The 16430-nt window shown below is 38.8% G+C and overlaps 2 protein-coding genes across 2 annotated transcripts; both read right to left on the bottom strand.

The window, feature by feature from the left end:
• Positions 1-42: 42 nt before the first annotated feature.
• Positions 43-8569, bottom strand: senp1 (SUMO specific peptidase 1). The gene is made up of 18 exons (XM_084365524.1): positions 7885-8569; positions 7648-7706; positions 7346-7527; positions 7169-7244; positions 6863-7055; positions 6599-6731; positions 6384-6502; positions 5302-5585; positions 5103-5166; positions 4622-4660; positions 4449-4533; positions 4199-4339; positions 3545-3676; positions 3120-3323; positions 2949-3028; positions 2742-2826; positions 1325-1420; positions 43-1225 (listed from the first exon to the last, which is right to left on the bottom strand). The coding sequence occupies exons 1-18, from the start codon at positions 8016-8018 to the stop codon at positions 1163-1165; spliced, it is 2169 nt and encodes a 722-aa protein (XP_084221650.1). The 5' UTR covers positions 8019-8569; the 3' UTR covers positions 43-1162.
• A 1109-nt stretch (positions 8570-9678) lies between these two features.
• LOC311264601 (protein lifeguard 2-like) lies at positions 9679-16132 on the bottom strand. The gene is made up of 12 exons (XM_084365611.1): positions 15884-16132; positions 13386-13473; positions 13161-13249; positions 12913-12977; positions 12774-12827; positions 12605-12655; positions 12448-12487; positions 11936-11973; positions 11750-11837; positions 11531-11626; positions 11225-11278; positions 9679-11108 (listed from the first exon to the last, which is right to left on the bottom strand). Exons 1-12 carry the CDS (start codon positions 15896-15898, stop codon positions 10959-10961), a joined length of 828 nt encoding a protein of 275 aa, XP_084221737.1. The 5' UTR covers positions 15899-16132; the 3' UTR covers positions 9679-10958.
• Between the last annotated feature and the right edge of the window lie 298 nt (positions 16133-16430).

Raw genomic sequence — 16430 nt, 5'->3', positions numbered from 1 at the left:
CCGTAAAAGAGATCATGCACTACAAATAAGCGAAGACACACGTCCAGGTTCTCTCATGTTTATCAAATTATCAAATGTGGCAGTTTTTTTTATATCAAACCGAGCTGATTCTGAGGTAATACATGAAGAACAGTCACAATACATGAGCATTTATTTCTAAAACAGACTTGAATCTAGATAAAAATATAGGAAATACGTAAAGAAAAAGTATATTACACTTTTCAAGAGGCTTTATATGTTATCAGTATTTACAAAGTTCAAAATATACCGAATATGCTCAAAAGTTGCTGTCAAATGAAAAGAAAGAAGACCTCTGAATACATAAAATAGACTTTTAACCTTAATTTACAATCTTATATCAAGACTAATGAGTAAGAATGAAATGGCAAAACTTTTACCCTGCAGTTTTAGGGTGCAACAAAGACCGTTTTGTTACACTTGCAAGTCAGTGGCAAGTAAAACATTCTGTTTCCATTGAAAATCATACTCTGAGCCAATGTCATACTTGAAGACTTTTGTGCATTTTAATCAAACAAATTATAAAAAATAAAAGTCTCATGCCCAAAAACACATTTTAAGAATAGTTCTCACTCAAATTTCCGTTTCATGGGCATTCATATTGCCTTGGTCAGCCAATATTTTTTGCACATACCAAGAGTATCAAACATTGACAGTGACACCAAAATGCAGGATTACTGCCATTATAAAAAATTATGCAGCATTATGTGCTCGTCTCCCTGTAAGACAAAAACATGTAAACTTTGTACGTCTGCATCAACGTGATCATTGCAGCTCAGAGTATGGTTTTGTAAGTCAGTACGTAAGTGTGATTTCAAAAACAGTTCTGGCTGGGCAATACAAAACACGCAGTACACAGCTGCTGTATTGATGCTCCATGGGCGCACCATAAAACAACAAAGTGGAGTAGAGTATTGGTAGGCAGTGCTTGGTGCTCCAGCATCATCCCATCAGCTAAGATCCGCTGAGGGCTGAGAGGATGCAGAGTAGCAGAGCTGGTTCCTGATCTGATGAGCTGGTGTGCAAGTCTTTCCCAGAACAGGACATGTGGATCCTGTTGTTGAACGTAGCTCAGCCATCGTTACGAGTCGTATTTTTTTTTATTGTGAATCAGCTATACAAGTTCAAAATCCTTATACTGACATCACAACAGCTTGTGGTTCACAATCTCCCACACCATCCGTCTTCTGAAGTAGGGCATGTGTTTCTGTGAATCAAAGAGGGGGCACGTGAGCCATTGTTAGGCAACTATCATGATGATTACCTGATAAATATTGCTGTTAATGTTGATGTGGTTTGTGATTACCTGCGTGAATGTGATTGGCTTGTCTTTGGTAATGTAATCTGCATATTTGCATGTGAACATTCCACAGTCGCTACCATTCATCTGCTGTGGGATTTCCTGGTAATAAAGGAGGAATAAAGTTATTCGACATTACACAGAGCAAAATGTCTTATCGTCACTACAAATTTGACAGGATATTTGATCAATAAGATTTACTTGACTGCTGAACCTTTGGTTTGAAAAATCACATTTTAGCATGAGGATTTTCTTGACAGTGAACTGCACTATTAATAGATTTGGTTTTTAATTCACCTGTTAGAGAATTGACTGCTGGAAATTTCTTCTTTTGGAATGTGTTTAAAACTTTTTTTCTCTCCTTTCGTGTTTTCTGTATTTAACTATGTTCTTGTGTTTATGCTGCCGTCTTTCTTGGCCAGGTCTTGAAAAAGAGATTCTTAATAGCAACTGGACTCTCCTGGTTATACAAAAGTTAAATTAAATAAATATAATACAAAAGCTGCAAGAACTATAACCTGGAACTTTCTGCTGATAATTGAGACATCTCCAAAATTTCTAGACATATGTAGTTTGATGACGCAGTATGACATGAGACTGCTTGTATAAATCAAAAGATGTAGGGTAGGAGCACTTCCTGGACTCAAATTCGGTTTGATAGGCTGAGTCAAAATTTTCCTCCTCTGGACTTGCGGACTGAGCCTTCATGGTCTTCAGTTGCAAGTACTGTGACATGTTCATTTTCATCACATAAAGTCTGCAAGGGCATGACACTCAAGGCTAATCTAAGCCACTGATAGACAGGCCTAGACACTACAGTAATACAATGCATTTTGATGACCTCTACAGCCTATACAACAACATATTAACGTCTACATTATTTCTGTCCCACATAATCGAAGTAATATTTCAATACAGTAATTGTTTTACACATTAATATTAAGTTCTAAAACATCATGTCCCTAGTGCAATGAATTGTATGTAATTTAATCAGTTAAGTCCAGTGAAGTCTGCAGCCCACGCCAACTCTATAGAAGTCAGCAGAAAGTCGGCTTGAGGACTGAATAAATTGTGTGCCCTCAGCACCTCAGCCCTCAGACTTCCCAGGGATGCGCCTGTGCAGTCCCAAGTCTGCAAGAGCGGGGAAATCCAGACATTTGGATGCAGCCTTTGTGGTACATTAGGATACATGCAGGCATAAAATCACAAGAAAACTCCAAGGCAACAAACTGTTAACGCAATTCTGCATGAAGACTTTGTGCCAAAATGCATCAGAGGTTGTTTTTTAAGGTCTAACCTGACCATGCTGTAACAATAAAGGCGTTTTAATCATTTAAAAGTGAGTGCCTTGGAGTTTTCTTGTGATTTTTAAAAAGGAAACCGACTACATATCACTCTTCGTCTTCAAGTGTGTAGGACTTACATTGCGCTTTTTGCTGTGCAGAATCCAGCCTGAGGTATCCAGTGCCTTGCCCTTCTTGTCCTTACTTTCCTGTTGCAGGTAGTCACTGAGGAAACAAAAATGAAGTATTACTTTCTGTGCACTTTGATGGTTCATGAGAATCAATTTGCAGAAGTTACATTTAGCTCTACAAGTATTCAAAGAAACATGTCTGGTACTGCAACTTACAACAATATTCTGCATGCTTCATCATTGTTTCCTCCCATAGAATCAAAATACAGGATAGCCTTTTTGCGGAAATCCACCACCTAAGAGAAAGATGTGCAAAGTTGAATGAAAAATTGCTAAATAAATAAATCCCAACATTGCTGCTTCACAATAATGGTCATTAAGACGTACAGAGAGGCACCAGTGCACCCCCAAGTGGACAGGAACCAACAGGATGTCTTTAGCAAAGATGTCCATCTTTTTGGTCCAACGGCGGACAGTAGAGTAGCCACTGCTGCGCAGCTTGGGGTAGAAAAAGGTGTTGAATGTATTGGCGGATGGCAGATTGGGGTCCTTGCTGCGCTCGACCAACAGGTTCATGTAAAAGTTGATCACCTGAGAGATTAAGGAGGGAGAGTTTCAATTAACTGGGCAAGGACTACTGAATGGCTCAGTCGTGTTTCATTATTACACACATAATACAATCATGTATTTTTGATGTATGCCATGATTTATGCATAACCAAAAGAACATAAGACATTCAGATGAATGGCCAAATTAATACCTGCTGATAATTCACACACAGATCTCACACCTTGAGGATAATGTGTACTCACTTCATCATTGAGCCAGTTCAGGTTGCTGAGGGTCTGCAAGTCTTTGCGGGTCAGGCTGAGACCAAAGCCTTCACTTAATACTTCATGAGAACCACCTCCTCTCAGCGCCCTGTTCACCTCAGCCTCCATTTCCTTAACAGAAGGAGACAGCATACATGTGAGAAAAGCAGAAAATAAACCTTATACTTGTTACAAATTAATTTATTCCTAATATTAAACAGCCTGTACCTACCTGCAGCAACAAAAAATACCCAATACTCTTAACCCCTGGTATCGCTCTGAGTTGTAATATTTGAACAATTTCAGATTTTATTGTTTGGAACAAAAGAATAGGTCGAAAATAATTTTCTTAATCTAGAAGGCAAAGAGAATCTAAAAGAAGGCATAAGCTATTCTGGAGAGAGATAAATCATTGTTCAGTCTCATTACCAGGTCGTCAAATACCGACGTTTTGGGTTTGTGACTCCGCTCAAGCCACAACAACGAGGCAAACATTTAGTCACCCCATAGTTTCAAATGCTTTTCTACTTATTAAAAGAAATAAAAGATTTACAGAAAGAAGAAATACATAATATTCTATGTGGAGGGAAGTCTATTTGGATTATCTAAATAAATTCCATACTTTGTAAACACTGCATACACATCAAGACTCACCTCTGTGAGTTCAGGGAATTCTGGTTTCTCTTCCAAAGGCTTTGGTTGTTCTATCACAAGAGTCAAAGGAACCTCCTTCTCCAAAGGAACTCGAACATGGACCTCCACATGTGGGCTGCGTTGTCCCTCTTCAGACAGACGCTGGGAAGAAGTAACAACATGAATGAAAGAGGTCATTAGGTAACAAGAGGTTGAAAAACAACATTTATAAAACTGAATTTGAAAGAGGGCTTCAGTTTTGCACACTCACCTGTCGCAGCAGCTGGGCAGCCAGCGCCTCCTGCTCTTCTATCTGTCTCCGTCTTTCTCTTGCCCGAGAGTCATACATACTAGTCCTATAGCGACCAAAAATACATGTTCACCTCTGTTCAAACATAATAGTGGATCAGTCATATAATTAAATACTTTTGCAAGTGTACTCACAATTCTTTGATCCATAACTCAGCTTGGAAACATGGCACACTGTAAAGATAGAGACAAATAATTGTGTGTATAATTAAAACACCTGAGTAAGCTTTCACTCCAGCATCCAACATGAAATGTTTACACATTTACATCTTAGACCATACATCCATAACGTTAAGTCATATTATACGTTAGATTCACTTGAAGCCTCTACTGCGCATACACTGACAGAGGTCTTTACAGTGAGGTAGGAGACATCATGTGTCCAGCAGTTTAACTTGCGAAATGAAAAATATTTGTATAATTATATATTCTGGGACTTTTTATAAGGGAAAAGGAGTAGGTGCCAATCAGAAGGATTTCAATGTGTAATTATACATTTTCTCTGCAAAAAACATGTCAGACACAAATAAGAACATTTTTATATATGCCTTATAACATGCTTAGTGGGGAAATGTGATGAACAAAATATTAAGCCTGAATGAAAACTAATACCAACCTTGAGCTGTCTTTCTTTTTACCCTTTTGCTCATTTAAAATAATTACAGAGTCCCCGTCGTGAGCTGCAAGAAAAGACAAGGAGATTATAACCTAAGAAGAGATAAAGACGCAAGCAAATATAACATTCACTTATGGTATCACATTTCACAATGCCTAGATTTCAATACGGTGTACACGCAAGTGTGCAAGAATTTTACCTGATGATTGTGTGTCCTGAGAGGAGTTATCCTGCAGAGCAGATGGGGAAGGAACTGATGTGAGAGTAGCTGCTCTGCTGGAGCTGAGGTCCGTGTCCAGAGACCATGTCTGGGTCCCTGGCCTGTTGGCTGTCCCCACTGGGCTGGGGAGGTTGCTGGAGCTCTGGCTAGACACACCCCTGGGGCTGGGGGGGCTGCTGGGTGCCTCTGAAGTGCCTTCTGCTGCTGACCCAGCAGGGGAAGAGAACTGAAGCAGTCTGCGGCTGGTGGTCAGAAAGCTGGTGCTGATGAGACAGTGACGGGGGTAAGCACAGCGCACAGTCAAAGCGGTAAAGGACAGTCATGCAACTATTGAAATATATTTATCATGCAAATTCCCACTACCCATGTGAACGTAGGGAGAGTTTGTGAGTAAAGGTAGATGCTAACTGGTAGTTACCCTTGAAAAATTTCTATTCAAATTGCAATTATTTTGACAGATACTGTGGTTGGGATTTGAGTCATGATTTTAGTGACAATGGTCATCATTGCATTTCATTTTCACTTAACCAAATTTAAAACAATGCTTCTTTTATAATGGTATAAAATAAAGAAAAACATTTGAGCATCTATTATGATACTGAACCTAGCCATTTAGCGATTTTGATAATATTTGCATACTGACTTTTACATGCCAGTTCCAGCTAGAGAGCAAACATGCATCTACCACTGAAAATCCCATCACTATGGCACAACAGTGAACAAAAGCGGTATTATTCTCCATGACTAGTTGGACCTTTGTACAAATACTAATATTATTGTATCATGTTCGATCATGTTCAAACTTCACTGAATCTGAGATTACTGGCACTTCTGAAATCTGACTGTAAAGTTATGCACATAAAAACTTGTTCAATCTGCCATGAGAGAGTTTTGGAAATAGATCTGCTGTTTATGTGCCTCTGGAGCCCTCCACTGGCCTGTGACTGAATTCTGGCAGTACTCTCCCTCATTTGCCCCCCTATTCTACATCCCTTTACATATTTCAATAACAGTTTCAACATGGCATTGCAGAGGTCCACTGCAATTATATGGATACGTACAAATCTCTGTGCGACCTCACGATGGCATGTGAGCTGCCATTGTGTAGGAAAGACGACTGACCACCAGAGACCATGGTCAGAAGCTGCCTGTAGACCTCCTTCTCCTCCTCATGAACAGACTGTAAAACAGAGAGGAGAATCATGAAGTAAATAAAGAAATGCAATGACTGATTTTGAAGGAAACACAATGGCGTCTTTTTGTCATGTTGTCTGACCTCCTGTGCTGTGCAGTGAGGCCTGGCCCTGTGTACACGGCCAGATGAGGTGCTGTGTGTTGGGCTCTGCACCACTTTGATTGGAAAGGTCTTCTCATACATGCTGGAGCTGCTTGCCACTCCACTGAACTGACTGCAGACAAAAAATGAAAGTTGTAATCAAACATCAACTGACAATAACTCACAGTGTTATGACAAGTCATTTAACTAAAAGCAACTCTTGAGATGGGGAATGCTTTTTCCTAAAGACAAATCCAAGAATACCTTGGCGTTCCAAATGGTCGGAGGTTTAGGGGCCTCCCTAACCGTGGGGAGGGGTGTAATTCAGGGGTGATGGAAGGTGGCAAGTTGACTGAGTGCCCATTGGTTTTTGGCACTTCACGATGTGTCGGACTCATGCACACTTGTCGCCTACAGACTTTTGATCCCAGAAGCGACTTCTCATTACGCAAGCATTCTAGAGTTGAACGAGAACAGAGGAATAAATAACTTCTCTCCAAGAACCTTAAGCCTCTACAAACACTATCGACCTTGAAACAAACGCTAATACACTTAAAGTGATAGTCTTACCTGATTTGGTTGTTTTCCACGACAGAGTAGTGGAAGGAGCAGCGAACGTCTCATCCAAAGAGTTCCTTTCAACAATCTTAAAAAACAAAACAAAAAAACACATACATGATATATTAAATGAAAGGCAAACAAATGTTTTGACATCATCTACAGTCAGGCCCTTAACCAATTCCTTACCGGCCTCCTTGTCCAGACTGCTGCTGAAGTTGATGGCTGGGGTTCTCCAGGTGGAGGACCAGGAGAGGCAGGTAGTATATTTCTCAAGGTAGGGCTCACGTTGTTCCTCATCCATGTAGCCACACTGGAGCTATGAGTCTTAACCCCTTCGGCTGCAACCTTGACTGTGTCAATAAGATCCCCTTGGGAAAAAATAAACAAGCCGACGGGCAAGACTGTAAGTGGGGTAGTATTGATTTAACTGTATCCTCACAGACAGTATACTCACACCTTACAATGTATTAAAGTGAGGGGTTATTTACCCATTCTTGATTTCTTTATCATTAAGCCATCTTGGTCGACGTTATGTCCATCTTCCAAACTTTAGGGAAAACAGATTCATGTCTTACAGTTAATAACACATTCCACTGAAAAACGGTTGAACAGAAACGATAGTAACGATGACTCAATAAGATAATTCAAAGTAACTTGAGGTCCGTTTCTTTTTAAACACACCGACTTCAGATTACACGAGGGAATAACGCCGTTACAGCTCATACCATTCAATTGGTCTTTTCCTCCTCATCTGACCATCTCTCGGTGCCCCGTGTGCATCTGAGTCTTCCGCAGCTGGTACACCATTGCGAAGATTGGCAAAGCTTGTTTCTATCCATTCGTAGATTTTATTCAGCATGGCTCAAAAGTTTTAGAAATAATGCCGTTACAGATAAAACGCTACCGCTGCTTCCAGTTTACCTGTCAATATAGTCAAACGAAACCAAGCTAATGCGCTTCATTCGACTGAGGCAGGTTAGCTTAGGCTATATCAAAGGCTAACACTCCTCACAAATATCATTTTACTTTCCCACGAAACGAGCTAACCGTTAGCTAGTTAGCTGAGAATTAGCCAGTTGCCTAGCTAGCACACTATGCTAACTACCCTGCTAGCTAACGTTGTTAGCCACACGGCTAATTTGTAGAAGTATGTTTAAATTCAAACGGGAATGCGATAAGTCGCAACCGACGCTTTCGAAAAAACGGTTATCATTTTGAGCCGCAGCCTAAGTCATGTATATACCCGTAACGTGACTTTAAATTGCATATAAACTCGTTGAAGAATATTATCTCCCGCTTCTTCCTCATTCAAAACCACAACATGGCTGAACAGGACGCTCTACCATCGCACCTTGTGATTGGATGATTGGAGGCTGTAAGTCCGAGTGTACTCGCGGTTTACTGGTTGATTGCGGACTAGAGGAGGCCATTTAATATCACGTCACACTCACCGGCATCGACTTCTGTGCACTATTTCATCTTTATCACATGTAGACGCCACACACAATCAATGGATTAACTTTCTCACGAGCCAATCATGTCTTTTCCGATTTTCCAATAATACTTACAATGAAATAATTAAATTACCTTCGACCTTTATGCTAAATACATAAGCCAACGGCCACAAAGTATGTCCTTACGTGCTTTAATTACTCATAATTAGGCATAAAGTATTAGATATTGAGTATTTCTCCTCATACTTTAACCAATCAAATAAACAGGCAGCAAAACATGTAAACCCATTCAGTCAAAACAATACTATGCTGCATGTGGCCACGTTTTTACAAGTATTATCTGTCCAGTGAAAGTTAAGAAACAAGGATTGGTGAATGTAAAGGATGAGTGAGGGGGCACAGACAGGCAGATCATTGGTTCAGTTCTGCATGGGCAATTATTGTGTCACCCTGAATAAAGTAAGCAACTCAAGCCACATTAGCTGCCCAAGCAGCAGTGCATAACCTTCACCAAGCCATGATCCATAAATACCATCATTATTTATTATTTACCCCAGCTACTTTGTGTGGAGTCAACCACCAGAGGCAAAGCTGAACACAGAGTCGCAAAAAACTACAATTGTACAAAAATTAGCATGATAAGTGTACAATCGGTGCAATTCTCTGTTTACAAATCAATAGACTGGATTAGAGAATAGGATAGGATATAAATAGAAGTATGCCTCCAAAAGAAACAGAAACAAACTTCATAATGAGCTGATGTAATCAGAAAAATCTTTTAACAGTGGACCAAAATGCTAGTAAATAAAACGTCTACGAACTGCATGTTATTTTAATTATGTTAGAGGGTGATTTTATCAGAGGAGAACATTCAGAATATTCTGAAAAACAACTCCACAGCATTGAAACGTTTTGGCTGAAAATATAAAACTGAAATTAAGCTTTATCCTGTAAAAGTGGCATTTTACACCTCTTACATTGTGTCATAAAAGTAACAGGCTAAAAATGATAAGAATGTGGAGGTGTTGAATATTACTATTTATTAAATCAGAGAGAAACCATTGATTTAATTCATACACATTCACCATTTAATCAATTAGTACAGTAACACCAATGCTACGGTGAAATGCAGGGTGCTCTTAAAACAATACACGGCACACATCATCAAGGTATTTCAAGGGCACTTGAGAAGACGAATAAGTTAATTTTAAGCTTCAAACTCACCATTTTGTATCACACACTTTCTGAAATATATCACTCTGTCATAAAAAAATAAACTTCAAATGTCATGGAATATAGCATTCAAGCCCATCCACAAATGTAGGCCTTATCAAAAGTCACAGTAAATGCATGCATGTATGGCACTGCCATGGTTATATTTAATTATCATCTGTCACCACTTCAAAATTGTGAAATACATTTCAGTAATATTAAGACCAAAAACCATAACACCAACAATCAAACTAAATATCTGTCATGGAAAAATCAGCCTAAACAATCTATATTTAAAAGATTCCAGGTTCAAACACACATATTAGAGAAATGACACACTAATAAGAAACATTGCAACAATTTCAAGGCAATGAATAACAGCTTCATAGTTAAATGGAGCAAAAATCAACATGTACATGATACAGTATACAATGAACATGAGTAACAAATCACGGTGGAGATGAGTAGCAACATCCTGAATCCAGAAGTAACATTTTCAGATTGTCATTCAAATGCCAGAAAACATGTCACCTACTGTCAAAGTAGTTTTTGTGATTCACAGTATTGAGACAACATTGCATATGATTGAAAACACAGGAAAAGCCTTTCAGTCTTAGAAGCCTTGTTTAAATTACATTTGTGCTTTCAATCACTAAATCAACACCCACAGCAAAAGTCGAATGATGGGATGACTGTACTTGGCATAGTTAGGGCTTTTTAGAGTCATGCATAATGTATTATAGATCTACTACCTCTTGACATCTATTGTTCGCAGAAGATTTGTGATATCTTGGCAGGCATGGATATAAAGACACCCATACAGCTTCAGATGAACACTCACAGTATGTTTTATCTGCTTTAAATGGAGGACAATCACAGAATGTTTCCAGCTGGTAGAGCGAATGGTGTGGGTTCACAGCATGCTAGAGAGGATGGAGAGGTTATTATTGACATTTTGGATGTGAATATCAGCATACGTCTATGTACACGTATAGCTGTACAAGAAAAAATAAAATTGTTGCATTTGGAAGCACTGTCATCACAATCACCAAAATTCTAAGACTGTTCTCATGTCTGTCTAAATTGCCATACATGGTGCATCCCTTGTCTGAAGGTAGAGGCGGGGTGATGATTTACTCTCGTTTTGTTCCAAAGATTTGGAGGAAGAAGGAGAAGATGTAGATGATATCTAGGTAGATGTTGAGAGTGGCAAAGACGTACTCTTCTGGACTCATGGTGTAGCGCTTGTTCCCCATGAGGAGCTGGGTGTCAAATGCCAAAAACTACAACAGAAAAGAAAATCAGATTGTAAGACATCTTTTTGTCTGGTTCGATTCATATAGCCTGCGATATATGTGCATTTCTAGCAATAATAGCTTGACAGTGTCTGTACTCTTACCATGGTAAACAGTATGGCTCCCAGGGCAGCGAAGATGGCATCTAGCCAGGGTACCTAAATGACCATAATGATTTGATTAGATGTGATCCCAAGATTTAGATCACCACATCTGAATGCACATGATAGTACAATTACTACATATTATCTCAATTTAGAGTTGAGTCTGCATTAGTGACATTACAAATATTTGCCAGATTGTCAATTTACATTCCTATTTGATGTAACTGTGTCCTTGAAAGTCCTCAAAATCCCAACCTTACATGACACACAACTGGTGTAAAAGCTTGATTACATAGTCGTACTTACATATTGAAAGGGCAGGACGAATGCAAGCACCAGTCCAGAGATGAACATGACCATGCAGAAGACAAAGAGCACGCCTTGGTATGATGTCACGTCAAACTGGATGGAGAAAGCATATGAAATCAAATCTACATATGTTAATCCAACAGCATGAAAAGCTGGCACACTGATGATTTTACAGTACATCAGATAAATATAAAGGCCAGAAAAAAAAAATCTCACCTTAGTTTGGAAGCTGAAGATTGTGACCAGGAGACAGACTGCTGCTGTGATGCCCAGACACATCACCACTGACTTGGTGTTATAGAAGCTATTAAAACAAGAAACATGTCATCACGCTGGGTATAAAGCAGCAAGACACAATGTAAAGTAACAAAAGACAGTCACATAGCTAACTCTAAAGTGTACCTGGACAACATTCCCGTCATGTAGGAGAGTGACAGGGTCTGAAACAGGAAAATACATTTATCTTTGGACAGGTCATGACTATGGATCCTTTACTTTTATAAAACATATTTGTAAATGTGTTTTTTTACATCATTATAATTGTCAACTTACAGCCAGTTGTGAGTGAAAGTTACACATTGACAAACTTTGGTATAACTTTTTAAATAACAATCACTAATGAATTGTAAATTTAGTTAATAGTTATTTAACTGTTAACAAACAATGCATAAAATGCTTTATAAACCATTTGTTGAGCAATTATTTATTGTAAAGCTGCAACTGATGTAAATGGTTATTAAATACTGTGTAGTTCATCTATAAACATGATTTGGATGGCCATTATAAGGTTGCAACTGATATTTACAAACCGTTAGTATTGCTTCATTCAACGGTTTATAAAGCTTTATGCAAAATTCAGTCCACCAATGAAAATGTTTATTACAAAAAATAACAAATATTTGCTTTACACTTACAAAGATGGCAAGCAGAATCAGATTCCATGGAAACTGTCTCCTGTAGGAGTAAGAAGTAAAAGATTGAAGTTTAGGTGCTTGAAGTGACGTACGATTGTTTCTAATAGTTTGGGGTTTTTTGGTGTTGTACATTTAACTTTTAGGACTTTTTGCTTACCTTGGTGCAGAGCAGCAAGATAGGGTCAGATATGTCACAAAGAACACAGCGCTGTTAAACAAAATAAATATTGTTAGATATTTTGTTAGTTGGAAGTGACACGGACCAAAAATGTTACATAAAAAAACTGTGCATTACTAAACCAAGACTGACTGAACCTGTTACTTACTATGAGGCCCAGTACCACCCAGGGTTGGTTTGAATGTAGTCCTTCACAGGGTCACTAAAAGAAACATCGTCTCTTGTAAGTACACTACCCAGTGAGTTTTATCAGATTCAAATTTAAAAAACATTGATCTAACACTCACCAGAATGTGAAAAGAGCCACAATAGCTAGAGTTACCAAAAGCTGAATCATCAAGATGGCATACACCTGAAAGAGAGCAAGTCAGAGTTAAAAAGAGATTGTATACTGGTTACTTTACATGTAATGGTTTGTGCTGGTGAGACCTTTAAAGTTTAACAATGCTTATCTGAGGTCAGCTATAAGTGATACACAGCAGTCATAAAGGAGCTAATACTGTAATTAATGTAATGATCACGAAGCTTTTGATACCTTTCGAATGAAGACCCTCCTGATGTTGCGATCATCCCAGGTGAACTCTGTGAGCATCTCAACATCATTGTAGCAAGGAGCACTGGTGCCTGGAGAACACATTCATTTAAGACTATTTGGTCACTTCTGTACCACCCAAAACACGATGAACATCATCAAGTATATTTGTTAAAGGTTATGACACCCTGAAATTATGATTAAATATAATATGATAAGGTGTCATACCCGCAGTGGCTTCCTCATAGCTGGGAGGAGATGGTGACCCTGAGGCTTGTCCACTGGACGAGTCATTGGTCTTGTTTGCAAGTGACAACTGATAGCACAAAGGATGGACAATATGTTATCTTTTAGTTTATGATCCGTAACTCATTTTAAGTCAGAGTAAATCAATATCAATTTCTGGTCTGGAATGTAAAATGTCTCAGATTCTGCCGGTATTGAATATGCTTCAGGTACTATTCATCAGTCTGTCAAAACTAGTGTGATGTCACACATGCACAAACCTTGCTCCCTGAAAATCTAGTCACCATTTTAGCTTCAAACAAAGACTGACTGGATAGATATTGTTACTACCATTCAAGGGATGGAGAGAATACATTTTTCGCTTAATTTACAGGCTGATAAAATCCAGTGGTGTTGGGAAAAATGGATTGTGTACATTGATGCTTGGTGCTCACACTCAGTCAAAGTGGATGGACAGTGTTTCCCAGATGTTGAACTTTTGATGTGAAGATGCACACCACATTATCATCATCACCATCATTTTGCTGCTGTTTACAATTACCTTACCGCAAACTCAAAAGATGCACTATGTGTTCATGCATATTTGTATATAAATAACTGTATATACAGTATGTTTTGTAATTTATGTAGCATGAAGGAGTTTATGAACTTTCATTTCATTATGCAACCCTGTGTTGTTTGATGGTGATTAAATTACTTTGTACCTCACAAGATGATCACTTACCCTTCATCATATGAACTAACATGTATCCATCAGTATAATGCTTGTATAAATACATAGGTGACCAGCTGTCTGATTGTTATATTCGGTCATATTCCAGGAGCTTCTCCATCTTAGAAAATTAAAAGTAGGCTTATTAACATAGGCTAAATGGTCATGATGACTATAAAAATGTTTGATTTCTGCTTATGCAGTATGTACTTTATTGTACAAGGGTAAATTATTATCATTTATATTTGTGTCTTGAATGTAACAGCACTATTTCGGTGAAATACTATCATATTGGCGGCTGACACTTGAGCTGAAATTTCAAGTCATTTTATTGCTTAGGCCTTCACTTTTACTCACACATAAACTGCTTTAGCTTGTTGACATGTCAAATGACGTTACAACCGCCTCCAACTGACAGTTTGACTTCCTTCAGTGCTGAGGCTACACTACAACTGATATATTAAAGATCCAGTGTGTAGGACTTAATACCATCTAGCGAGGCTGCAGATTGCAACTGAATGGGCATCATTTTGTTTTACTCTTACCATCGCCTTACCCTCCCTTACAGTGGCGGCTAAATACATTTCAGTGTTTGGTTATAATAATTATGATAATTATGAATATTATATTTAGTTTCTGCCAATAGATCCTCCTAAATCCTACTCTCTGGACTTTTAAATGTCAACGTCTACATTTCTGAATAACCAACAATTCAGCTGATTTTTTCCCCTTCAAATTAAAAACCAATTTACCATATATTCAATTTTCAGCTGCTCACAATACAAGCACTTTCACGTCAGCTTAAATTTGAACTGCTGTCACCTCTACCACTTCAAATGAAACTTAAGCTCATAGCAGTGATACCCAAACAACTGAGACATCAACTGCTTTTAATAATTTACACTTCATCACACACATCAGCTGGTGCAGCTGCTTCATTTTCAGATTTAACAAAAAAACCCAAAAACCTTCACAGTACTCATAACTGCCATTGTAGCCTATTAAATGAGTGTTTTGATTGCTATGTCGACAGAGCCTAGAGTTAGATGTTATTGACATACAGTAGGCTGGTAAGGCTACAGTTACAGTGCCTCTCATGTAGCCTATTAGCATAGATTCGCGTCTGAGATCATCGGTGATGCTCTCAGACACGAATCTATGCTAACAGGCAGATGAACATTTACTGCGTTGACTGTGTTTTTCCTAAAAGGCGATGGTAACCATCTGGATGAAATCATATGAGAGGCACAGTCTGGGGGTTACAGCACCGTCATATAGCACGCTTTGCTAGAGCTACAGAAATAAACGGGTTGTCATGGTGACGCAACGTCGTCAAACAATCGGTGACGCATTTGACGCAAACTCACAGTTTAGCATTGAACAACACACAAATATACAACAGCACAAATGAAGAAATACAACAGATTTAACGCACTATTCATAACCTAGCTATTCTATGTAACAGCTACTGACTTCTGTGAGATTATGTGGCTACAAATACCAGACTGCATGACCTCAGTCATTTAAATCCACCACTTACAGTGTAGTGTTTATTGAAATTACTAAATCCAATTGTATCACAAGTGAATAGCCTGCGTTGCTACCAAGCATTTCTAAAGGGATAGAGTAGAGCCACGCACGTCAGCTGTTACATAATAATCTAGGCCCCAGACAAAAATTCAAAACACAGATCTGTTTTTAATTTGTGATTAAGGGTAGATAAGGATAGAAACATTAAATGAATGACACTATCAAAGCAGGCTCATACCTTGCCCTGTGTCATGATGCTTGTTTGCCGTCCTGCAGTAGGTTGTCTTGTTTTGTATGCCAACCAGTCAATGGGGCTCTGGTGTCTCTTTTCTTGGTGATGTAGTTCTTGCAGAGTCTAGCCAAACTGTGAGAAAGGACCTTAGACTGACAGTGCTCTTCTTGCCTGCTCTGACTAAACACCCTCTGACGATATAGTGATGTAATCCCAAAACAACGCAGTTAAGACTGGTGCAGATACCCCTCCCTCACCCACAGAGGGATGTTCTAGCAGAATCCAGGTGATGCTGCGCCATAGAGAAAAGCTGGGACTGTACCACAGCACCAGGAAAAATGGGGAGGATGGATGCCTGTCCAGAAATATCTAGAAAATATGGTGTGCAGCAAAACTCAGAGAGGGGAACTGTAGGGGCTAAAATGTACTGTACTGTACTTTTTAGATTAAGAACTCTTATCAGTGTTTAAATGTTTCTGTGAATTTAAATAGGCCCCTTTCATTTGAATAACCTGAAACATGAGTGTATCCCTATTGTATTTAAAAAATGATT

Source organism: Pagrus pagrus (genome assembly GCF_965226575.1).
Source record: "Pagrus pagrus genome assembly, chromosome: 11".
Lineage (NCBI taxonomy): Eukaryota > Metazoa > Chordata > Actinopteri > Spariformes > Sparidae > Pagrus > Pagrus pagrus.
The sequence above is the reverse complement of the archived record's forward strand: the minus strand, read 5'-3'. Positions and strand labels throughout refer to the sequence as shown.

Coding starts and splice junctions, on each gene's coding strand:
- senp1 (XM_084365524.1), bottom strand. CDS start 8,018: ATGCTGAATAAAATCTACGAATGGATAGAAACAAGCTTTGCCAATCTT. Junction 7,056..7,168: donor GTGGAAAACAACCAAATCAG/GTAAGACTATCA, acceptor GTTCAACTCTAG/AATGCTTGCGTAATGAGAAG. Junction 6,732..6,862: donor CGACCATTTGGAACGCCAAG/GTATTCTTGGAT, acceptor TTTTGTCTGCAG/TCAGTTCAGTGGAGTGGCAA.
- LOC311264601 (XM_084365611.1), bottom strand. Junction 11,838..11,935: donor ATGACGGGAATGTTGTCCAG/GTACACTTTAGA, acceptor TTGTTTTAATAG/CTTCTATAACACCAAGTCAG. Junction 11,627..11,749: donor TCTTCAGCTTCCAAACTAAG/GTGAGATTTTTT, acceptor TTCTCCATCCAG/TTTGACGTGACATCATACCA.